The sequence below is a fragment of the Pseudorca crassidens genome, chromosome 10, assembly GCF_039906515.1.
Source record: "Pseudorca crassidens isolate mPseCra1 chromosome 10, mPseCra1.hap1, whole genome shotgun sequence".
NCBI classification, from domain to species: Eukaryota; Metazoa; Chordata; class Mammalia; order Artiodactyla; family Delphinidae; genus Pseudorca; species Pseudorca crassidens.
Window position 1 is genome coordinate 23,701,747 of NC_090305.1, and position 24,001 is coordinate 23,725,747.

At 54.7% G+C, this 24,001-nt stretch overlaps 1 protein-coding gene across 6 annotated transcripts; it reads right to left on the minus strand.

Annotated features, from left to right (window-relative positions):
* Positions 1-870: 870 nt before the first annotated feature.
* NOTCH4 (notch receptor 4) lies at positions 871-23,913 on the minus strand. 6 transcript variants are annotated; one of them, XM_067752626.1, is made up of 30 exons: positions 23,705-23,911; positions 22,822-22,903; positions 22,343-22,635; positions 20,391-20,738; positions 20,169-20,282; positions 19,826-20,062; positions 19,553-19,708; positions 18,899-19,093; positions 17,119-17,232; positions 15,928-16,041; positions 15,716-15,838; positions 14,704-14,863; positions 13,894-14,039; positions 13,381-13,533; positions 13,043-13,160; positions 12,717-12,804; positions 12,200-12,353; positions 10,701-10,885; positions 8,485-8,737; positions 8,123-8,235; positions 6,626-7,149; positions 5,671-6,054; positions 5,387-5,562; positions 4,625-4,844; positions 4,364-4,445; positions 4,127-4,265; positions 3,317-3,612; positions 2,927-3,074; positions 2,281-2,378; positions 871-2,112 (listed from the first exon to the last, which is right to left on the minus strand). In XM_067752626.1, exons 1-30 carry the CDS (start codon positions 23,769-23,771, stop codon positions 1,423-1,425), a joined length of 5,970 nt encoding a protein of 1,989 aa, XP_067608727.1. In that variant the 5' UTR covers positions 23,772-23,911; the 3' UTR covers positions 871-1,422. The 6 variants fall into 6 exon arrangements, with proteins under 6 accessions (XP_067608727.1, XP_067608726.1, XP_067608730.1 ...); XM_067752625.1 differs by having other exon boundaries at positions 20,169-20,291; XM_067752629.1 differs by lacking the exon at positions 20,391-20,738 and having other exon boundaries at positions 20,169-20,291.
* Between the last annotated feature and the right edge of the window lie 88 nt (positions 23,914-24,001).

A 24,001-nucleotide genomic window follows, 5' to 3' on the forward strand; every position in this document is an offset into this window, starting at 1 on the left:
CAGGCCCTCAAACATACATATACCCCTAGCACTGTCTAACAAATATGTGTTAAATAGTTATCATTGCCCTATACGTGCTTAGAGTCTACTTAGGGCACAAAATATGCACCAAACGTAAGAGATGCAGGGGAAGCTTTCCTTTCGTCATGAAACGGAAAAGGGAGAGGGGACCACAGCCTGCCCTGGTCTTTGATCAATGCTGGTCAGGCTGGCTGGCACCAGGGTGGGAACAGGACAGAGACATTTGTGACCTCTAAATGGCAGCCTGTCATGTTAGCTGAGTGAGCATGAAATACGATGAAGAGGTCAGGTTCTGCCACTTAGTGCTTTGCAATCTTGGGCAAATACAATCTCTGTGCCTCAGTTTCTGAAGGAGTAAAATGGAGGTTTTTTTTAATAGCGTTGGTATGAGGATCAAATGTGATAAAGCATTTGGCACATAGTGAATGCTCATAAATGGTAGTTATTATTCGTTTTCAATATGCTTCATGTCTCCGTGTCTCAGGTCTATCGCCATGAAAGAGGTATAACCATATGGCTGAATGGTGGTTAAAGTTTGAGGTGCTCTCTCCATCTCCCTCCACATGAGGGCTCAGGAATCTCCCAAGTGGCTATAAAAGAATGCCCTTGGAAGAGGGACAAAGGGTATGCATGGTTTAGTGTGTGTGTGTGGTTTCTCATCGGGCTACTAGAGACTCTTGCCTTTAGATGATACCCTAAATTAACATAGGACCCCAAATCTACTCATTCCTGCTCTTAAAACTATACTCAAAGCTTCCATCCAAATGTTGAACCTAGGGCACAAAATTCTGAAAACACTCTGCAGTCAACTTCGTGTTTTTTCCATTCCCCAACCCCTCCAAAAGACGGTAACACTTCAAATCAGCTTTATTATGGGGTGACAGATTTGGAGTTCTTAGCTATAGTGGTGGCTAGAAGAGTGGCACTTCATCCCTGCAATGGTTTGTTTGGGGGTGGGGTGAGGTGGGGAGAATGCAAGGAGTCATCAGCTGGAGTGACCCTTGGCCCTGCCTTCTGTGCCTACACAGTGCCTGGCACACAGGAGGTGCTCAATAAATATCTGTCAGCCGTTTATACAGGAAAGAACATCTTACATTCTATCTGTCTGCAGTTCTTGGTTCAGGGGTACTTCTCCCATTCCACTCCATCCTCCTGTAACACCTCATCCTTATTTTCTGTGAGAGAGGCTGGGCCTGCTTCATCCCAGCACCCCAAACCCTCTTTCCAGGGCTGCAGTTTCTCCACGTGGAAGACGATGTGGCATACACCATTTTGGGAGAGACACTACACTCATGACCCCTCACTTTTGAGGCTCAAGGACCTTAAAATCTGGAGGCCTTCCATACTGCTTGCCATTTAACGAGTACTCACTTTTAGAATCCCTCCCTGACATGCAGCCTTTTATTTCTCACCCTCGCCTCCCGCATTTAAGGGTATTACTTGGTGGGCTGGGGGACCCCATGCAACTTGAGGGGATCCCCGCTCAGGGGACGGAGTGAGGCAAGGAGGCGGGATTGGAGTGTTAGAGGCGGGGCCGCAGGCTCCTAGAGCCACCCAATCGCAGGGCCAGTCAACAGCTGAGGCCACACCCCCGCTCCCGGCCGCGACCCCGGATCTTCCTCGCACTATTGCAGGGTTGGACGGAGGCCCGCGCATGCCTGCAGAAAACCTACGGCCGCGGAGGGGCGGGCCTTCTCCTGCTCCTTTCGATAGGCTTCGGCAGTGCGAATAGGCCCCGCCCCCATGGGCGGCCAAGTCTACGGACAAAGTCCGGGCTTGAGGATAGGCTCCGGCTGACAGCGTCCGGCAGCGCGGCTGAGCCCCGCCCCCATGCGGGGGCACGCTTCCTGATGCAGTCCGCGCGCGCTGCAAGGCGCCGGCGCCGCGGCCTGGCGTCGCTTTGTGACGAGCTTCCGGTGGTCCCGCCCCTTCCAGCAGCGTCAGCAGATCCCAGTGGTTGCGCTGGCGTGCGATGTCCCCGGGCGCTAGCCCGGCTTGGTCCCGCAGCCCTCGGGCGGCTCCCAGCCCCAGCAGCAGCTGGGCTACCTCCATGGCTCCTTCTCGGGCCGCCAGGAACAGCGGCGTCTGCTCCTGCCCGGGAGGAAACAGCCAGCGGGGGCGGTCAGGGAAGGCCGCGCCCACAGGACTGGCCCTCCTATTTGACTGGTGGTCCCTCCCCCTTCAGGTTTTTCGGAGTTCCGGCGCTTTGCACCTCTCCCGCGTCAGCTTAATTGTTGGGGGCCCGCTACCCGGTCTAACCCTGCCGTCCAGTGCGTCTTTATCGGCTCCGGCCTGGAGAAGGGAGCGGGCGGCCCGGGCGTTGTTCACGGCGGCGGCCCAGTGCAGCGCGGTTTTTCCTAGGGCACCACGTGAGAGGTTGTTACCCCGAGGCTGGGGGCCCGACGCCTGGGTTCCTGTTTCCCACGGATTCTGGACTTGGGGGAAGGGCTATTCAGCCCGCCGGGTCCCTCAAAGGCGGAAGAGTTGCCCGGGTGACCGCCGGCTTGCAGGAAGCGTTGCCCCAGTGACGTCACCGGCGCGCGGGAGGGACAATGGGGCATTGTTCTGGGGTCAATGGGACCGGCAGACCACGTCCCTCCCACGAGACCCCCTCCCTTCTCACTCTTCCGCCATCCTAGTTCCCAGTGGACTAGGGTTGTGTGTGTGTGTGTGTGTGTGTGTGTGTGTGTGTGTGTGTGTGTGTGTGTTTGAGGATGATGAGGGAAGACTCACTTGCTGCCTACTGCCACCGGACTGTGCAGATTTACCACCTTGACAGCAGGGTGGGAGGGAATGCCCCAGTTTCCAGTTGGTCCCTCTGCTAACCCCCCTTTTTTGCATCTTATCTCACACCCCATTTGCTCAACTTCTTGATAGCACAACATCAACTTCCCCAGATCCATACCCCATTTATCTCTGGCCCCCACATCTGCTTGGGCTGCAATCAGTTCTTCAACCAGGTCCTCAACAGCTAGCCTGGCGGCCAGCATCAGGGCTGTGGTCCCATCCTCTGTCCGCGCATCTATTGCAGTCTGTCGGCTGCGGAGTAAGAGCTGGGGCGGGGTGGGGTTGGGGCGGCAGAGAGGGCCAGTGACCCTTGGTATATCTGAACTGCTAGCTAAGGTCCCTCACACTGTTAAGCACCTCCGAATCCATATTCATCCATCTGTTCTTGTTTCTCTTTCAGTCCCCAGTCTCACATCACCTTCCTCTCTGCCAGACCCAGAGGATGCTATTGCCCAGCCTTACTTGCAAGTTTGTCCCGTTTCCTTTAGCAGCCCCAGTGTGCACTGACCTGGCAAACCTCCCGAGCATCAGCGGCCACAGCGGTGTGAAGCGGGGTGCGCCCTGCCCGGTCTGGCTGGTTGGGGTTGGCTCCTGCCTCAAGGAGGCGGCGGGCAGCGGTTGGCCGGGAGAATCGAGCAGCCAGGTGCAGGGGAGTCTCCCCAGTGCCCACGGTGTGAACCTGGGGACAGGCCCCTCCACCCAGCAGAGGTTCCCAGGGCTCAGGGCTTCCCAGCCATGTCTCCTGATAGGTCCTGGGCTCCACTCCCCCACAGCAGACTGCTGACATCAGGGGTGTCACCCCATCTGTGGGTGAGAGACATGAAGAATGGGAGACAATTGGGGAAGGGGGAGAACATGGAGGCTCAGGGAGAATCACAGCTTGAGGTGTCAGGAAGCCCAGCTTGGGTTCTTGATTTTGTGTGGCTTTAGTCAAGTGACTTTCTACTTTGTTTTTCTCTGGGCTTTGGTTTCCTCATCTGTAAAAGGAAGCATCAGGCCTTAATACTCTAACATTCTAGGGCCGTGATTCTCAAACTTGAGTCCTGGATCAGACTCACCTGCAGGGCTTGTTAAAACACAGATTCCCCAATATTTTGAATTTCTGAATCAGTAGCTCTGGAGTGGAACCTGAGAATTTATATTTCTAACAATTTCCCTGGTGATGCTGATTCTTCTGTCCTGGGACCACACTTTGAGAATGGCTGTTGGAAGCACTCACTCTAATATTAGTTTCTCCAGTTCTGATATCAGAGGACTTTCTGATTCTAAAAGGGTCAAAGGGAGTTTTCATTTTCTTGGTCTGGGGTGGCTCACATACCAGGTCCACGGGTGTCCACATCAGGGACATCCATCTCAGAATCCTGGGGAGGAGTCAGCATGGCTGCCTGGGGGAGCTCCTGACAGTCACTACTCAGAGGCCAGAGCTGGCACTTGGAGGGTGAGGCCATTTCTTCAGCCTTGGGGATCAGGACAAGCAAGGATCAGTGAAGGAAGGTTGACTTGTCCCTTCAACCCCTCCGTCACTTTAGGACCATTCCTGCCCCAGTGCTTTCACCTGGTCCGCCTCTTCTCCTTCCTTGGGGCCCGAGCACATCACAACTCCATCCTCATCAACTTCTGCCTCTGGTTTCAGTGCCCTGGAAGGGGATGGGTGGGTAGAGGACCTTCAGGGTCCCTAAGATTTCCAGCAGTCTTCCCACCCCTCTCCCCTTCCCGTGTCTTCAACTTCTGCATAGCATCTCTTATTGCTTCTGATCATAAATATCTCCACAGGAAAGAGTCCCCTCCCTGAGCCCCAGTTCTTTCTCACTCTCACTTGAGGCCGATGCTGTCCTCGCCCAGCGGGGGCCGGCGTCGGCGGGGAACTGGCTGAGTCTGAGACCTTCGAGTGAACCCAGGGGGCAGCCAGAGGGCCCCATGCTCTCGGCGCTTCCGGCGGATGAGCTGGAGGACGAGAAGAGCCCCGAGGGCCAGGAGAAGCACCCCGGCCACCGGCGAGCACAGTACAGGCCAGGGAAGCTGGTTGGCGGGGGGCTCTGGTGGAAGAGACACAGTCAGAAAAAGAGGCCATTCCTGGTGAGGCTGGGTACTCTGGTGAGACCTTTGGACAAGTGCAGTAACCTCTTTTTGCCTCAGTTTCCTCAACTGTAAAATGGGAATAATAACAGTACTTGCCTCATAGGGGTCGTTGGGAGGATTAAATAAGTTAATACTGTAAAATGCTTAGAGCAAGGCCTGGCACGTAGTAAGTGGTATATAAGAGCTATTATTCTCTCATGTGCTATGAACTGTTGATACGGGGATGGTTGGATACTCTCGGCTTAGTAGAATAGACCAGAACCCAAGGTTTGTGGGCGGTCTGTGATAGAGGTTAGAATAAAGTACTGAGGGAAGTAAAGGAGATTGCAGAGCAAATGGGCCATGAGGAGATCTAGCTGGAGAAGAACGTTAACAAAGGTAAGTCTCCACAAAGAACATTTGGGGTTCCAGTGCTTCTGTTTCATTTGACTTCATTGCTGGTTGCTGGCGTGAAAGCTGGCCTGGGAGCAAAGTCAGGGGAAATGACGGGGCCACCTACCGGTGCCTGCACGAGGGTGGGCAGCCAGCAGGGGTCCTGGCAGTAGGGGCTCCAGGGCCCCCACTGCGGCCATCGCAGCAAGGAAGCGGAGCAGGAGCCCAGGGTCCCAGGGACAGCGGGATGCAGGATGGTCGGGGCCACAGCGGGACAAGTCCACATCCATCACCACCACAAACCTGCGGGGAAGGCACCTCAGAGACCCCTCGGTTGGTCCCTGCTTCCCTTCCCTCTGCTGGTTAAAAACTAATGTCTGCCCCCTCTTCCCCGCCTCCCAGCCTTCTTACCCAGTGCTGAGGGAGTCCGTCTCCTTGCCTGTAGGCTGTGTTTGAGGGGTTGCTCTCTCATGGTGAGAGGGGTCTGGGGCTCCTCCTAGCTCCTCTTCGGCCTGGGCTCCAGGATAGGGGTACACCATGTTCCTGCCATCCCTATCTTTCCTTACCCAAAGCCCTACCCTCAGAGTCAGGGACAGCACCCGGGCCAGGGCAAGCAGCTGCTGGTCCAGGGTTGAGGGGCTCAGCACCACCAGCAGGGCCAGGGAGGGCCCCCACTCCAAATCCCCGTCTTCGGGCCTGCAGTCGCCCCCATCCCAGCCACATTCTGCAGTGTTGCAGCCCTTCTCACAGTGTCCATTGTGGAAGTGATCACGGCAGTACTGGTCATAGGCTGGACTGTGGGTTGAGGAGACGGGGACTCAGGACCCCCAAAGAAACCTGACTTCCTCATCCCAGAGAGGATTCCTGATACTCCACAGCCTCTAGGGCTCTGGTTGCTAAGTGGGGGCAGCTCTGGAGTAATGGACTTAGACCCCGAATGGTAGGTAGTCCAGACACCCTAATGTCTACTGACACCTTTGTTTCCTAACACTGTCCCCACTCTCTACCCTCCCAAACTCCTGTCTCCCTGAAGTGAAGCCCTTTTCCCTCAGGGATGCTAGTTGCTAGGGGAGATACTCCATGGCAACAGGGCTTAGAGAAGCTTGAGGCCAGAGATCCCACAGCTCTCAGAGGGTAGCTCTGAAAGAGGCAGCGCCCTCTTTCTTGGTCCCCACATTAAATATTCATGCTGCCCCATTCCTCTGGGTTGGAGTCTAGCGTCTTATACCCCTAATTAGCAATGGTTATTAGGGTGGAAACTCCCTGAAGCTTGAGGCTGTGGTCATGCTGTAACTCAAGAGATATCTATGTGCTTCCTTCTACCCTCACCCTGCCCCCGTCCAGCCCTTCAGGGTTTCAGACTCACGTGCAGGCTGGAGGAGTCTCACAGTCATAGCCGTCAAACAAACACTCTTCAGAGTCACACTGTGGATGGCACTGCCCATCCCGGAAGAGAAGCCAGCACCGAGAATGGGAGGGGCAGCCCTTCCAGGGGTCTGGGACCCCCAGGGAGCAGTCCCCACCATCCCAATTTCCTCCTGGGCCGCTGCAGCCAGCGTCGCAGGCCCCATCTCCACTTCTGCCCTCACATCCCTTTGCTCCAGGCCTCTGACACCGGGGCCCTGGAGAGCTGGGAGGGCAGGAGCATCGAAAGCCTGGGCCCCCCAGCCCAGGGGTCTCTGAGCAGCTGCCATTGTGTAGGCATGGAGAAGGAGGGCCACAGCCTGGAGGGACGGGTGGGGTCAGGCAGTCAGGGCCCCCATAGCCATTGAGGCAGGCACAGCGGGGTGGGAATCCAGGCTTGTGGGAGGGCAGACACAGGCCACCGTGGTGGCAGTGATGGAGACCGCAGGAGGGGGCTCTGTGGCTGCAGGTGGGGCCTTCAAAACCCTGCGGAGAGGAGGAGAGAGATTGGGGGAAGGACCTTGTAGTATTCTCCCCACCTCCCCTTAAGCTAACCCCTGCATTAAGATAACTCAGAGGGTCCTAGATTCTCATATCTGGAAGGGGCCTCAGAGAACATCAAATTCATCATTTTACAGTAGTGGAAACCATGTCCCCCCCCCCTTTTTTTTTCACACAGTGACATATTGCATAGTGGGGAGAATGGATGAAACACAGCTGTTCGCAAGAACGTGGGTGAAAGAATGAATCTATGTACATGTATAACTGAATCACTTTGCTGTATACCTGAAGCTAACACAGCATTGTAACTCAGCTATACACCAATTTAAAAACAAAACAAAACAAAACAAAACATGGGTGAACTGTCATCATGATGTGAGTCCTGGAAGACGAAACTGTTAACAGAGTAATAGTAATTGAACTAATACTATATTATCTTGATCCTTAGAGATAGGATTATGTACTTTCTCTTCCTCTGGAAGGGGAACAGGATACAGGAGGACATAAGTACATGGAAGTTATTATTAATATTGTAATTCTTGTTTTAGGTTCATGGGTGTTATCTTGTAAGGATAATTAAAAGAAGGCAGTACCTAAACTAATGTTAGTTTGCATGTTAGTGTATCATGAACCAAGGCTTAAGACGAACCCACTTTTATGCATCTGAGGTCTATAAACAAATACACACACGGAGTTAAAAGAACTTATCCAAGCTCACCCAGCTGGCCTTGGGGACCTTCCCTTAGGCAGTGCCCGTGGTTCCTGAAAGTTCCATTCATGCTACCACCTGATCCTGCCTTTCCCCACGACTGCTGCTGAGAACCACTTACCACTGTGGACATGAGATGGCTTTCTCCAATAGTTGCCACTCCAGTGCTCCCCCAGGTTCCCGGCTCAGGCATTCTCACCTTACGTCAGCGTTGGGGGCAACAGAGAAAGCAGCTTTGTGGTCTCTCACCTGGGGGCAGTGGCAGGTGAATCCTGGGGGTGGTCCTGCTGTGGCCTCACAAGACCCTCCGTGGGAGCAGGGCTGGCTCTGGCAGGGGTCTAGCTCCACTTCACACCACTGGCCTGTGGCAGGGGTGGGGTTAAACATAACACTCTGTTTCAGTCGCTGCCTCCTTGCTGGCTCATTCCTGGGAGACAGCCCAGCACTAGCCGCACAGGCAAAGGGGTGGTGGGCATGTTCTCTGGTGTGGGGTTTAGAGGCAGGGGGATGGACCAGGTGACTAGGCTGCCTCATGGGTGGGGATTGTCTGGGTTTCCATGGTCAATTCAGCTGTGCCCAGAAATGCTCATACCCCCTCTCTCGGACCTTACCTGTGTGTCCAGGCAGACACTGGCAGTAGAAGGCATTGGCCAGAGAGTGGCAGGCTGCAGTGCCTGTGGGGTTACAGGGCTGGTCCAGACATTCATCCACGTCCCCCTCACAGCGCAGCCCCACAAAGCCTGGAGGGCAGGCACAGTGGAAGCCTCCAGGTTTGGGGGTGCACGTTCCATGGTTGTGACAGGGCTGGGATTGACAAGCGTCAGGTTCCTTTGAGCAGTTCTGTCCACTGTAGCCTGGTGTACACTTGTAGGCAAAGGGGGTCAGACAGGGAACCAGTAAATGAGCCCATCCTGGCACTCTGGGGGACCCAGCTCCAGGTAGTTTGCCAGCACCCCACCTTCCAACTCAGAGCATCACTCAGCTCACCGTCCATCACAGCCACGTGTAGCTTAACCCTTGTACCTCAACTCCACGTGATACACAATTATTTGATAATACGCAACTTAACCACTTCCCAGTCCCAAACAAGCTCTTTGATTCATTGCCAATAGATATAGCTCCGATTTTGAAAAATCCTTCTTCCCCCAGCCACACACCCACTGGGTTCGCTCATGCTTAATTAATTTATAACCATTTATTGAACGCCTGCTTTGTTTTGTGCCAGGCACCTTTTCAGGCTCTAGGAATATAGAGAAAATTAGAACTCATCCCTGCGTCTATGAAATTCTCAGTCAACCAGAGGAGAGACAGCTAGCACTGATTGCATAATTTATATACATAACCTCATAAAACCCTCCTAACAACCCTCTATATGGATCATCTCATTTGAGTTTCACTTTGCAGAAAAGGAAACTGATTCCTTGAAAGATGAGTGACTTGCACAAGCCACACAGTTGGTAGGTGGCAGAGCTGGGATTCAATGCGTCTATGACTCCATAACTGATGACCTTAACCATTTTCTGATTATCTCATATCATTTTGCTAGTGAGAGAAGAGTCATTGATGAGGTCTGTATCATGTGCCAAGTTCTTGCAGGAGGAAGGAGAGTATGCAAGAATGGAGTACCAGGAAGACTTCAGAAAAATGGAGGAAAAGGGATTCACACAGCATCCGAGGAATGGCCAGAGAGCCGGAAGAAACAGACGAGAGTCGTGCTTGGAAATTTCTGGAGGAAGGAGTTTCATGAAAGAGGAAATAGAGCTGAGTAATGGGTACACGGGGGTTCACTACTGATCAGTACGCTGCTTTTGTGTATGTTTGAAAACGCTCGTAATAAAAAGTTAAAAAATAAAATTTAAAAGTTAAAGAAAAGGCTTCCCTGGTGGCGCAGTGGTTGGGAGTCCGCCTGCCGATGCAGGGGACGCGGGTTCGTGCCCCGGTCCGGGAAGATCCCACATGCCGCGGAGCGGCTGGGCCTGTGAGCCATGGCCGCTGAGCCTGCGCGTCCGGAGCCTGTGCTCCGCAACGGGAGAGGCCACAACAGTGAGAGGCCCGCGTACCACACACACAAAAAAAAGTTAAAGAAAGAGGGCGGTTAAAGGATCATGCCTTCTATCCAGTCTCATGTTTGTGAGTACAGGGATCAGGCTGCTTGGACTTGAGTCCCAGCTTTGCCTTCCCGTCCTGCTCAGTGACCTGAACCACCAAGGTAAGGCCCTGACCCAGTCTGGAGAGAAGTTAGGGACATTCCCCTGAGGCAGACGCCTCCTGGGCACCATCCAGTGGAAGAGGGGTGAGGAAAGCCCCCAGAGAGCCGGTCTGGGGTGTAGGGAAGTCAGCTGCAGGTTTGTGTTGCTGGAGCAGGGTTAGGGGTTGGCGGAGAGAGGTGAGGCCTGAGAGGCAGGCAGGGCTGGGTCGTGCCGGGCTTGGGACTTCACTGCGAAAGAGGTGGGCAGCCACTGAAGGGTTTTAAGCAGGAGAGTGACAGGCCAGCTTAATATTTTCAACGGAGCACCCTAGTGGTGGAGTAGAGGCCGAACCTTTAGGAGGACAAGTGTGGGGGCAGGGGTGACACTTAGGAGGCTGATGCAGGCGTCCGGGCGGAATGCAACGAAACTCTGGACTAAGGCAGTGGGATGAGGGTGAAGGGGCAAGGACAGAGTTGAGAAATATTCAGGAGGTAAAACAACCTGACTCGGTGGTTGGTTGGATGTGTGGGGTGAATGAAAAGAAGATGCCCTCTCCCCCTCCCCTTTCTGCCCCATGACTGCTGTTTCCCACATCCAGCCCAAATTTGTCTTCCCCCACCTCCTCTAGACCCTCTCACCTGGCAGAAATAACCATTAGTTTGGGCCATGCAGGTGGCCCCGTGCTGGCAGGGCCTGGACTCACAGGGGTTCACCCTCTCCTGGCATATACTGCCTTGGAATCCAGGGGGACAGTGGCAGAAATGGGAGGGGCCGCTGTCGATGCAGATGCCTCCATTCTGGCACACGGAAGAGACTTCTGTGCCTGGGAAGAGAGACACACAGGGATCGATAAAGCTAGGTGGGGTGGAAGGATGCTCAGGGGCTCCAGACAATGAGCAGAGAGGTCCATGGAGGGGCCACTGACATTCCTGGGGTGGGTGGAGGCCACTCGGGGCCTGAGGAGTCAGTAACTCTTGACCCTGAAGAGATTAAAGCATCAAGTTCCCGACATGGATGGACCTAGAGATTGTCATACTGAGTGAAGTAAGTCAGACAGAGAAAGACAAATATCGTGTGATACTGCTTATATGTGGAATGTAAAGAAAAGGGTACAAATGAACTTATCTACAAAATGGAAATAGATTTACAGATGTAGAAGACAAACTTATGGTTATGAGGGGGTAAGTCGGGGAGGGATAAACTGGGAGACTGGGACTGACATATACACACTACTATATATAAAATAGATAACTAATAAGGACCTACTGTATAGCACAGAGAACTCTTCTCAATGTTCTGTAATGACCTATATGGGAAAAGAATCTAAAAAAGAGTGGATATATGTATATGTATAACTGATTCACTTTGCTGTACACCTGAAACTAACACAACATTGTAAATCAACTATACCCCAACTTAAAAAAAAAAATCAAGTTCCTCCTCCTGCCTGTTTTGTCAGAATGGAGAGAAATATCTCTTCTTTGGCTTATCAGGGCATTATAAGCAACTATATTCTTGGCTTTTAATGTCTCAAGCAAGAAAGAACTCAAGAGAAACTTCAGGTGGGGACACCTGAAGTGGCTTAACTAATGGTCTAAGTCCATCCCCTGGGTTTTGCATCCTCTGATGTTCTCTCACAGTGATTCCCATCAGCCATCCCCTAACCTCAGAATGGTCTCTTTCCTAAGTGCTTCTCATAACAAAACTTATTTGAACAAGAATGGTATTCTTTTACCCAGAGGTTGGCATAACATCCAAGTGAGTGGGGCATGGCGAAGTGTGTTGAGTGTAGCTGGTTAAATGTGGTTCACTCTAGTTGAGTTATGATGGTAAAGACAGTGCTGAGTTGTTCCACGCTGGATCACTGGGTTATGTCCCTGGTGATTGTGTTAAACTGGAGTCTGGTTGACTGGGCTGGGTGGTGTTGCTTGTATTGTGTTGAACGTGGTGCTAGGAGTTGAGTTGTGTTAGGCTGTCCTGGGTGTTGAGCTGCAGCATCAATAACTGGTTGTCTGTGTTGCTTTGACTCTTGGTCCACTGTTTGTCCAAATGCTGTGTGTGGATGTCCTTAGGGGTGGGGTAGAGGAGGACACTCTTTTGCTCTTCATCTGCCCCATAGTCGGTCCTGGGTCAGTACCTTGGCTCAGAGCAGCCTTCTGGCAGGAGGACAGCGGTAGGTTGCAGAGAGGCCCAGTCCATCCCTGGAGGCACAGGCACTGGAAGGAGGGCCCAGTCTGGAGGCAGTGGGAATTGTGTGGACAGGGCTTCTGAGCGCATGAGTCGATCAGCGTCTGAGGGTTAGGAGGGAGCGTGAGGCAGGAAAGAACACCAGGTTCCCAGGCCTAGAGATGGTCCCCTGCCAGTGTCTCAAAATCCCTTACCCTGAAAACTCCCTCCTGAAGTCTGGTCTGGGACTAGGTCACTCTCCCTGGATTCCTTGGATACCCACATCCCAGAACAGTCGCTGGGATCAGAAATCCTTTCAGTGAACCATACAAATCTCAAGTTAGACCTCAACTCCTAGACTTCCACACCTCCTTTCACGTGGATACCCCTCCTAAGCTTCCCTGCTGTCACCTTTTAATACCCGAGGCCCTCTCACTAGAGCTCTCCTGCCCCTCCCTCCTCAGCACACCTGGCTCAGTGCCCCTCACCTGGCAGCTGCCTCCTGTGTAGCCAGGGGGACAGAGGCAGCGAGGACCCTGAGGGCCGTCTTGGCAGGTTGCCCTGTTCCTACAGGGGCTGGATAAGAAAGAGAGAGGGCACAGTAGGAGGAAGGCCCAGGCAGCAAGGGGAGGGAGTGTGTGATGTGGTGGCAGGCAACCACTGGGGAGATGGGAAAGTAGGAGGGAAGGCAGAGTGAAAGGATGTGGGACGTGGGATGAGAGGCAGCATGGCGCCCCAGAGGAGATGGAGAGGAAGGGTGGTGAGGGCTCCCTCCCTCCCTCCCTCCCTCCAGGGGTCTCTGTGCCCTGCTCACCTGTCCTCACAGCTGGGACGGATCCTTCCCTCGCAGCGTGGGCCCTGGAAGCCCGTGGTGCAGAGGCAGGAGTAGGTGCTGGGCCTGTTCACACAGGTGCCCCCATTGAGGCACGGTGCTGGAGAGAGGAGGCTGTGAGGGGTTGGGTTCCTTGCCTGTAACCTGGCCTGTGGCCTCAGTCACACCACACACGGGGCACCCCCCGCCACCCGCAACTTCCCCACCCAAACAACGGCTCACTGTGTCCAGTTAATTTTTTTTTAAATGTGGTACAAACATACCCTGACCAGTTTCTCCATCCTCCTGTGGCCCAGACCCAGGGCATGGTGGGCACTCACCAGAGGCACAGTGGTCAATGCTGGTCTGGCAGCGGAGCCCGGTGTGGCTCAGAGGGCAGGTGCAGGAGTAGCCCCCAGGGCTGGGGCTACAGGAACCACCGTTGAGACAGGGCCCTGAGTGACAAGCTGTCACCTCCTCGCTGCAAGTGGGCCCTGAGGGAAGCGGGTGGGGTCTGAGAAAGGGAAACCTCCTTTTCTCTTCTTTTCCTGCTCTTCCCTTTCCTTCCCTTCCTCACCCCCATCCCCCAACCTCTTTTCTTTTCTCACCACCTCTTACGTCACCCCGTGGGGCACGTGGGATCTGAGTTCCCTGACCAGGGAGGGAACCTGCACCCCCTGCAGTGGAAGTGTGGAGTCTTAACCACTGGGCAACCAGGGAAGTCCCAGCCCCTGCCCAGTTCTTCTTGGTGGTGACTGAGACCCAGAGCCCTTTGGACACATGTCTCCACTGGCCTTGCCCTTGATTTAGATGGTGGTCAGCCCAGGGTATACACGGTTTAGGGAGCACCTCACCTGTGTAACCTGTGGGGCAGGTGCAGTTGAAGCCAAAGGGTTGGGGGTGGCAGGTCCCTCCGTGGGCACAGGGTGTGGAGACGCAACCCCCCAGCTCTGTGTCACACTCCGGTCCTGTCCAACCCACATCACACACACACGAGGATCTGGTCATAAAAAGAAAGGGGGGTTTTCTCTTCTCCCCTCCCCGTTGGTCAGACCCCTATGACTTCTTCTTTTTTGGTCCTGGGACTCTGGCCCCTTTCTCAGCGTCTTTGCTCTCAGCATTGTCCCCCTTCTGCCCTACCTGCCCCACTCATTTTCTCCAACTAGATCTATCTATCTGTCTATCTATCTATCTATCTATCTATCTATCTATCTATCTATCTATCTATTCATCCATCCCTTCTATAACTTGTTTATTGTCTGTCTTTCCTCATTAGAACCAAAGCTCCATGAGAGTAAATACCTTGTCTCTTTTGTTCTGTGTTGCTCCCCCAATGCCTGGAAATGTATCCACACATAGTAGATGCTCAATAAATATTTGTCTAATGAATGATGAGATGAATTGGTCCTGGGATTTAATACTCTTCTTTCTGCTTTGACCTCCCTAGTCCTCTGTTTCCCTCTTTATTTATGAACTCTCCCCTCATTGGATAACACTCACCAGTCAAACCCTCTCATTGGTTGTGATCTCAGAACTTTGCCATCTTCTTCCCATTCCCCATTGGTCATTTCCTACAGACTCACCCCTCACTGGCTCTTTTCTCCTGCCTTAGCTGAGGAGGACCCAGAGGAGACTATGAATGGGGAGGGCCTGGAAGATGTTACCTCTGGCAGTGCCCATGGTGGCAGGTGCAGTTGTCTTCAGCTGGGGCACAGCCAGGGCTTCCACTGGGGCAGAGGCAGTGGGCCTCTTCCTCCGGATCCTGGCATCTTTGCTTGGGCTGGCACAGGTTGGGGGCACACAGGGGAATTTCACAGAGATGACCTGGGGTGGGGAGATTGGTCAGAGAGAAAACAGAGTCCCTCCCTGTCCTTGATGGGGCCAAAGGCCGCTTCTTATGCATGACTTGCTCACTCTTCATGAACCTGTCCTTCAGTGGCTCCCTAATGCCTCAGGATACCAACTTCTTCAGAATGCCACATGGGGTCCTGCATGCCATGGCCTTCCTACCATTGCTATGTTTCTGACCTTCGCCCCATTGTAGCCTAAGCTCTGGATGTCCTACACTCCCTTAAGCGGGGTGTGCTTTTCTTCCCTCCGTGCCTTTGCACATGCTGTTATCTGCAGTTAAAACGCGCTGCCTAGCATTCTGTCTTGACAAACTCCTACTCAGTCTTTAAGACTCCGTTCAGCCATCTTTTCTCATCTCTAGTCTGGGTTGGCCAGTCCTTTGTGTTCCTATAGGATCCTGTGCATTCCTCTCTCAGAGCATGTCTCTGGGCCATAATCACCTTGTTGGTCTCTCTACAGTAGATTTAAATCCACTTGAGGATAGCAACTCTTGCTCAACTTAGTGTCTGTGTCTGGCGTAGTAGACACTTAATAAATGTTTGCTAAATAAGCAGATGAATGGCTTGCCTTTGAACCTCATCCTCTGCTCCTGTTCCCCCGTCATGCCACTCATGTTGGGCCTGATGTGGGTCCTACAGTAACACTCACCCTCAGCTCCTGTACGGTTGTGCAGGTTTTGCACTGCATAAATTTAAGGGATTCCATTCGCATTCTGTTCTCACATCCCAATGCTCAAATACCCATCAGTGACCTCTACTGTACCCCAAATGGACTCCAGTTACCCCAAATACCCCTCCAGTTCTTTCCAATGCCTCCCCTGCTGACCTGTAAAGCCAGATGGGCAGAGGCAAAGGAAAGCTCCTGGGAGGTCAAGGCAGCTGGCTCCAGTGGGGCATGGGCCACTCAGACACTCGTCCACCTCCGCCTGACAGCGTGGGCCTTCAAAGCCTATGGCACAGCAGGAGGGTCAGGGACCTGCACGGAGGAAGTCTGCGCCTGCCCTCACTCTCACCTCCAGAGTTTGAGCCCCAGTTTACCTGGGAGACACTTGCAATGGAAGGATCCAGGCTGGTCCTGGCACTGCCCACCGTTGGCGCAGGGAGAGCTTCTGCACTCGTCGATGTCCTCCTCACACCGGGGGCCAGTGAATCCTGGTGGGGTTGGGAGTGAGAGGGGAGAGATGACCAAGGTCTTTTTTTTTTTTTTCTCTTCTTGACTTTCTCTAGATCTATGAGGGAGTTTGTTACAAATGTTTGAGCTTTACAGGCATGATTTCATGGATTCAAACAAGAAATTAGGAGTTAACACTGGTATTTAGCCTCCTCTTTACAAATACAGCAATAACATTGCTACAAATTGCAAGGGAGAGAATCTTGCTTCAAATGGTTTGGTTTGGGGTTTCGTCTAAATGCGTCATTATATAATGAAGGCACCAACATGGGAGCTTCTCGAACAGTGATTTGGATTTCAGGACGAAATAGAGCACAACTTGGTAACTTTAGTCTTTATATAAATAAGGCATAACTGGATATGTGTACTAATGCTGAAAGTACATTTTATCAAAAGAATAAATACAGGTCCTGGCCCTTTCCCTTGCTAGGAAAGGTGAACCTGGAGGACTTCCAGAGAAGACACCTGGGACAGGTGGAGATGACAGGAGGGTGATGCATAAAGGTGAAACAGCCACCTGCCAGCCGTGTGACTTTGGGCAAGCTACCCAACCTCTCTAGGCTCCACTTTATTCCCCCGTAAAAGGGAAATGATCATATAAACTACTCATGGTACCACTGAGAGAATTAAATGAGATAATGCCTGAAAAGTACATAGCCAAGTGCCTGGCTTAGAGTAAATATTCAATAAACATCAGTTATTATCGTAACAGGGAATAGAGGGATGTCCCGTGAAGCTGGAGAAGGAAGGCCTGGGGCGACTTTCCCTGCATCCGTGGCGAACAGTGCCAAGACCAGCCGGGGACCCCCGGCATGCAGGGGGAGAGTACAGAGGACTCTGCAGGAGGGCTGGAGAGGAGGGATATTTGGGTGACTTGGCAGGACAGAGATGAGGGTGGGTGAGTAAGCAGGGGAAGATTTGGAGGACGTAACAGAAGAGAGTTTGGAGAAGAGAGAAGGAGTTGGAGAAATGGGGCGCTCCTCGGTCTGGCCCGAGAGAGCTTCAAGAGGCCACAGGCGATTGCTAGGCTGGAACCGTGGAGTGGAATCTGCACTCACCGGGCCGGCAGACGCACCGGAAGCCATTGAGCAGGTCGTGGCAGTCAGCCTGGTTCAGGCAAGGGGCAGAGGCGCACTCGTCTGTCTCTACCTCACAGAGCCGCCCTTCTAAGCCTGAGGAGGGGTCAAGGGCGAGGCTCAGCCAGGCCAGCCTTGCCTTAGCTGCTCACCCCTTCTGTCCAGGAGGCCTGGGTTCTAGAACCAGCCCTGTCCCTGACCTGCCCTGTGCCCCAGCAGGCAGCCTCTCCCAGGAGGCCGTCTGCGCGTGGGTTGGAGAGATGAACCCGAGGCCCTGCTACTCTGCTGTGTTTGGCTCTACCCCCCTCAGGTGTGAAAGCTCAGGGAGCAGGGCACCTGCCGGGACATGTGGGAGGGCTCTGGGGAAGTGCCTTTTGGGGCCATTCCTCTGTGCAGAGAAGGCAGGGCTCACCCGGGAGGGCTGACCTGCCTGGAGGTCCTCGAGGTACCAATGTGACAAATGGGCATCTGCTTGGAGGTGGTTCACTCCTCTTGTTCTACCTGGGCAGACCTCTGTGCCAGGGAGACCAGGCATCCCCAAGGTGGGGATTTGAAGGGCGTCTGGGGACCTGTGTCACTGCCATACTTGTCCTGCTTCTTCGACCTCCTCCCGGTCCTCACTGTCTCACCCTGAACTGAAGCTGGACCTCGGCTGCCTCCCTCTTCTTGCCTGGGGAACCTGCCTCTGAAGCTCCTTGAGATCTACAACCTTGTCCCTTGGATTAGTGGATAGTTTTCTCAGCATTTTTCTTTGGATGCTTCTCAGCTTAGGAAAGCTGTGTAGTATAGTGGGTAAAACTATCAAAGCTCTGGGGTTGAATCCTGGCTCTGCCACTTACTAGCTGGGCAACCTTCAACAAGTCACTTAACCTCTCTGTGCCTCAGTGTCATTTATAAAATGGGCATAGTAACAATGCTGACTTCATAGTGTTATTGTAAAGATTAGATAATGCGTGTAAGACGCTCAGGCACAAAGTAAGCTGTTATTTTCCTGGTTTTATTCAGCTCCTTGATATTGGCTCTCTCACTGTCTCCCTGAGGAGATGTTTACCCCCCTTAAAACTAACTTGTAGGTAGGTGCAGCCTTGCAGCATTCCTTTCCCATTGTACCAAATTCAAGCACACAGACCCTTTGGGATTTTTTTTTTTTCCGGTACGTGGGCCTCTCACTGTTGTGGCCTCTCCCGTTGCGGAGCACAGGCTCCAGACGCGCAGGCTCAGCGGCCATGGCTCACAGGCCTAGCCACTCCGCGGTATGTGGGATCTTCCCACACCGGGGAATGAACCCATGTCCGCTGCATCGGCAGGCGGACTCTCAACCACTGCGCCACCAGGGAAGCCCGACCCTTTGGGATTTTAAACGTTTACTTTCAATCTCTACAAGGGAGAGGTTCTGTGATTGGGATGAGCATTCTGGGTTGGCATAAGCAGAGGCTGCAGCATGAAAAGTTTATTCACTGCTGCTCTGCTCTCCCTTGATGGGCCTCTGTGTACAGTGGACCAGTTTGTGTACCCTGCGGTGTCTATGAAATGAATGCAGAGTTGGGCAGTGCACAGCCTCACTACCATCTGTGGCAGTCCTTCTCCCAGGGCCCGTCAGTTTCCCAGAGTTTTCATCTGGGGGGTGAGGAGAGGAGGAGAAGCATTCTTTGCTGTCTGACCCCGACCGGCCTGAGGCTATCTGTGCCCTACAGGGGTCACGTCCAGTGGGTTCGGGATTAGTCTCCCGTCTCCTCTACTTGAGGGCCCACTCAGCTGGTACCTGGTGGGCAGAGGCACTGGAAGGTGGCGAGCAAGTCCAGGCAGGTGCTGCCAGGGTGGCAGGGCTGCGACAGGCACTCATTGTGATCGGCCTCGCAGCGGGATCCCGTGTAGCCAGGGGGACAGAGGCAGTCAAAGGAGCCGGGCGTGTTGAGGCAGGAGCCGCCGTGTTCACAGGGACTGGGGCCTTGCTGGGCTAGGAGGAGAGAAGATCCGGGGGTCCGCAGGGGTCAGCGGTGGAAGGGCGAGGAGGCCAGAGTGGCAGGGAAGGTGTGGGGACCCTGTTTGTGGCTGATGAGATCAAAGTGGGCAAAGGGATTGTGGCTTTAAAATGGAGGAGGACTAAATGGGGCCTCGAGGGCTGAGGATTGGTGAGAAGACCGTGTAAGGCAGAGATGCCAAAAATGGGCAAATTCAGGAAAAAGAGATGTTTACTTATTTACGTGGCCACCGTGTGGCTTGCGGGATCTTAGTTTCCCAACCAGGGATCGAACCCAGGCCCTTGGCAGTGAAAGTGCGAGGTCCTAACCACTGGACCGCCAGGGAATCCCCAAGATGTTTATATTTTTAATTTGGAAAACAATTGGCCTGTTTCCCTCCTCAGTGCAGAGGCTGTCTGGGGGCTCAGAGAGGGTCTCATGTGGAGGTGCCTCACCCATCTGACACTCGTCCAGGTCCTGGTGGCAAGTGGGCCCCGTGTAGCCAGGCTGACACACGCAGAATGTGGAGCCCCTCAGGGGGTTGGTGTTGCACTGGGCTTCCCGGTGGCACGGCTGGCTCAGACACATGTCCTCCATGTGGCACAGGAGGCCTGGAGGGCAGGGTGGAGGCGAGGCTCTCAGAGGCCACTTGAAGCTCCCAGCTCCCCTCCTGGTGCTTCTGTCACGTACCATCTCCACCTCCCGCCTCCCTGTACCCCGTGTCACACCTGTGCGGCCAGGTGGGCAGAGGCAGGAGAAGGAGCCCACACGGTCGATGCAGGTGGAACCTGGGGCACAGGTGGCGGCAACACAGTCGTCCAGGTTCTCCTCGCAGCCCGTGCCCCCCCAGCCGCTCACACACACACAATGGAAGCCGCCAGCTGAGTTCTGGCAGGTACCCCCGTTTCTGCAGCGAGGGGGACCCTGAGCCTCACATTCGTCCACATCTTCAGAGCAATCCCAGCCTGCCAGGGGGAAGGGGACAGGTGCTGGAGCTGGGGGCCCTGTGAGGAGTGGGGAGAAGGGCTCCACTGGGCCACTGGTGCTATCAGCTTGGCCGAAACGACTCACCTGCCCAGGCCTCTGGGCAGAGGCACGTGTAGGTGCCCAGCCCATCCTGACAGGTGCCCCCGTTCTGACACTGGTGCCCGACACAGTCATCTGGATTCACCTCACAGCTTGGGCCTGTGAAACCTGACAGGGTCATGCGATCAGCTGAGGGAAGGGGACCCATGGGAGACAACCTCCGTGCCCAGAGAGAGGGGCTGCAGGAAGACCCCTGCGAGGACACACCTGGGAGACACAGGCAGAGGTGGAAGGTGGAGTCTCTCCCTGGAACCACTTGACAGGTGCCCCCACTGGGACAGCCCCTGGGGGGGCAGGGTCCTGGCCGGAGCTCACAGCGTGGACCCCCCCACCCAGCAGGGCAGAGGCACTGGAAGGACCCCAGGGTGTTATGGCAGGAGGTGCCCTTGGGGCAGGGTCCTGGGTCCAGGAAACACTCGTTGACATCGCGTTCGCAGGCATGGCCCTCGAAGCCAGGTGGGCAGCGGCACTGGATCTGGGGGTATGTGGCCAGACACACCCCTCCGTTGACGCAGGGGTTGGCTGAGCAGAAGTCCCGGAGCTGGCAGTGCTCACCTGAGGCAGAGGACGGGGGGGGCATTTTCCTAGCGCTGCACAAATTCCAGCTCCTCTGAGATGACCCAGCTCTCACTCTGGATTATCTCTGTGTCGAATTTCCATATTTTCTTCCCTTCCCTCCCATACCCTCTCTGCCCTATTCCATCACCCTCACTTTTACCATTCTTTGGGAGGGTTATATCTGGAGTGACCACATTTTTCAAGCTGAAAACTGAACATGTAGCTCTTGGTGGGAGTATTGTGAATCAGCCCTGCTTGGGAAAATCTGGGACGGAGGGTTCCTTTAGTGGTGACCTTGGTGGCGAATTAGAAAGCATGCAGCCTCTGCAAGCAGGAGACTTAGCCCTTTGCCTTGCCCCCCCCCCCCCCCCCCCCGCCAGCTGTGTGCCCTCGGGCAGTCATCTTGCCTCTCTTATCCTGATTTCCTGATCTTCAGGTGGGTGTAATGGTCCGGATAACGATAAAGAGACTCACTTCACAGCCGTGTGCACCAGTGGGAATGGTGGCGCTGGCGGCGGTGGCGCTGGTACTGAGCTAAGTAAGCACTTCCTGAGTATCGCCCCCTTTCTTCCCGACAACAACCTTATGAAGTGTGGACGTCGGCTGACCACCGAGGACCCAGACAGCTTAAATATCTCATGCAAGGTCACATGTCTAGTCAGTGGCAGAGCTGGCAATAGACCCGAGGAGGGGGCCGCCCGGAGCCCCTACTCTGAAGTACAAGGCGTGGCAAGTTGCCACTGACCATCCTTCTTGTCACATACGCTGGTCTCTCACACCCGGTCTCAGGCCCCGTTGCCTCAGAATTTCCTCGTCAGTTAAGACATCTCCATGTCCTGGGCCCACCCCAGGTGCACCAGGGCAGGCTCTCTGGGACAGGGCATTGGTCTTTTTAAGGCTTTCCAGGTGACTGCTATGCCTACCTAAGTTTGAGAATCTTTGTCTCCAGTCCACCCCCTCCTGGATGCACCCACATCCCAAGCGCTCTCTGACCTCGTGGCCTTTGCTGCCTGGTCCAGCCCTCCCCATCCTGGTGAGGTGTTGTGGAACCTTTCCGTCCAGGGCCTCGCAGCTCTGTCCAGGCACCCCTGACCACTTCCTCATGGTAGCACACCCTGCCCATCGTGTGTCCTGCTCTCTCGCTCCAGGGCTGCACCCACGTCCCGTCACACCGCCCACCACTGCAGTCTTCCCGGGTGACAGTGTGGGCTCCCGCCACTCAGAATAGAAGCCATTCAGGTGCTCAGAATGCAGAGTCCTGGAAGTCCCCTGCTGTGCTAGGCATTAAGCCTCTAGCTAGTGGACCGATGGGAGGTTGAGGGGCTGGGAGAGGGGTCAGGTTGGTGTGCGAAGGGAGCTGAGGCGGTAGCTATTTACCAGCTGGCTTGGAAACACCTCAACATCTTCGCAATCGGTACTATCCTGTCGGTGAATGTCAATCTTGGGTAAATGGTTCACCAAGAATTGGCTTGTTGATTCTCTCGGCCTCTCTCCTCAAAGGGCTCGCAGTCTCTCAGGCTCTATTTCCATCTTTCCTACCTCACAGCCCAGCCCGTTGCCCCTGCCTGTCCCCCTTCCTCGCCGCCCCCATCAGTGCTCACCTGTCCATCCCGGCATGCAGGAGCACTGTGGGCGGCCCGAGGCCTGGACGTGGCAGCGGCCCATTTTGGAACAGAAGGAAGAACAGGGGTCCTTGAGCTGGGCCTGGCACCTCTCACCAGTGAAGCCAGAGGGGCAGGCGCAGAAGAAGCTGGGGGCCGAGGGAGAGGGAGGGCTGGGGGGGCTGGGAAGGGTGGGAAGCAGGGCTTGACAGCTGCCTCCATTCCGGCAGAGCTGGGCACCCTGGCAGGGGTCCGGAAACTGGCATGTCTCACCCAGGAAGCCAGGGGCACACCTGGGCAGGGGAGGAGACAGGAGAGCTTACTTCCTGGCCCTCTGCTTTCTCTCCTCCCTCCCTCCTTTGCTTTCATTTGTCTCCCTTCATCTGCTTCACCTCCTCCCTTTCTCCTTCCTTCCCATTTCTCCCCGTCCCCTCCTCTACTCCCCTTCCCAGTCTCCCACTCCCACAAGGTACACTCACTGGCAGGTCCCTTGCCCCTGAGATAGGCTCAGGCAGGTGCCTCCATTGGCACAGGGTTCTGGGAAACTCCCGCACTGCAGCCCTAAAGATGGAGATGAGGATGAGATGGGAGCAGGTAGCATTACGCTCCACTTTTCCTCCCCTGGATGCCCCGGAGGGACCTGCCTGCAGCAGCCCCGCACAGGTGCTCTGAACCCCACCATTGCCTGGATACTCTTGTTCCTAACCCCCACGTGGTGCTCACTCCCAGCCCCCCAGATCCCAGGCCTCTCAGTTACTAATCCCCACCCCTCCTTTCCTGTTTATTCTCTGGCCTCCCAAGTCTAGCTTCAGGCTCCATCCCTCGGAAGCAAGACAACAGGAATAAGGAGGGGGGCGCTGAGGGGACTCCTGGGAGGTGAATGGCTGAAACATTGAAGGGATTTCCTCCCGGAAGGGCCCAGCATTGAGCCATCGGGGGGGTGGGGACAGCTGGACCAGGAAAGGGACTTTGTGGGCCCTTGACCTTCCCATGTCTCCATCTCCTGTTCCCTCTCATCTCTTCCCCTAGCAGGTGGTCCCTCTTTTCCCTCTCTTCTTCCTAAACGTGACTGTAAGAGCACGCTGTCCCCCAGTTCCAGGGCCAACTTGGTTCTCCCTGGGGGTGGGCACCTTCTCGCCCATCCCCCCTACCGTCACCACCCCTGGCACAGGGCCCATAGCCTGGGTCTGTGTAGCTGCAGGGGCAGAGTTGTCTCTCCCTGCCGGCAGCCCCATTTGGGGCGTGAGAATCTTCTCCATCCAGTGTCGCCTCAAAGCATGCAGATTGACCCTCTGTCCCCAGCCCACTGGACATCCTCCTAAGGAAGGTGGGTCCCCTCACTTCTCCCACCCCACGCCTCACCTCTGGTCTGGACGACTGACTGGCACAGCAGCAGCAGCAGCGGCAGCAGCAGTGAAGGGGGCTGCATTCCAGAGCCCCTGCCCAAGCCCAGATCCCCCCTGCCTCTTCCAGTGGGACCCTCAGAGCCCTCACTGAGGCAATAACCACCCACTCTGCTCCCACGGCCCCTTCTTCCTCCTCTTCGGCCTGCTGCGAACCTCACGTCTGAGCTGTTTCCTGAGTCACACAATGTCCTGGACACCCTAGTGATGGGGGGGGGGCAGAGTGGAGGAACATTGAGGGGGATGAGGGAGGGGC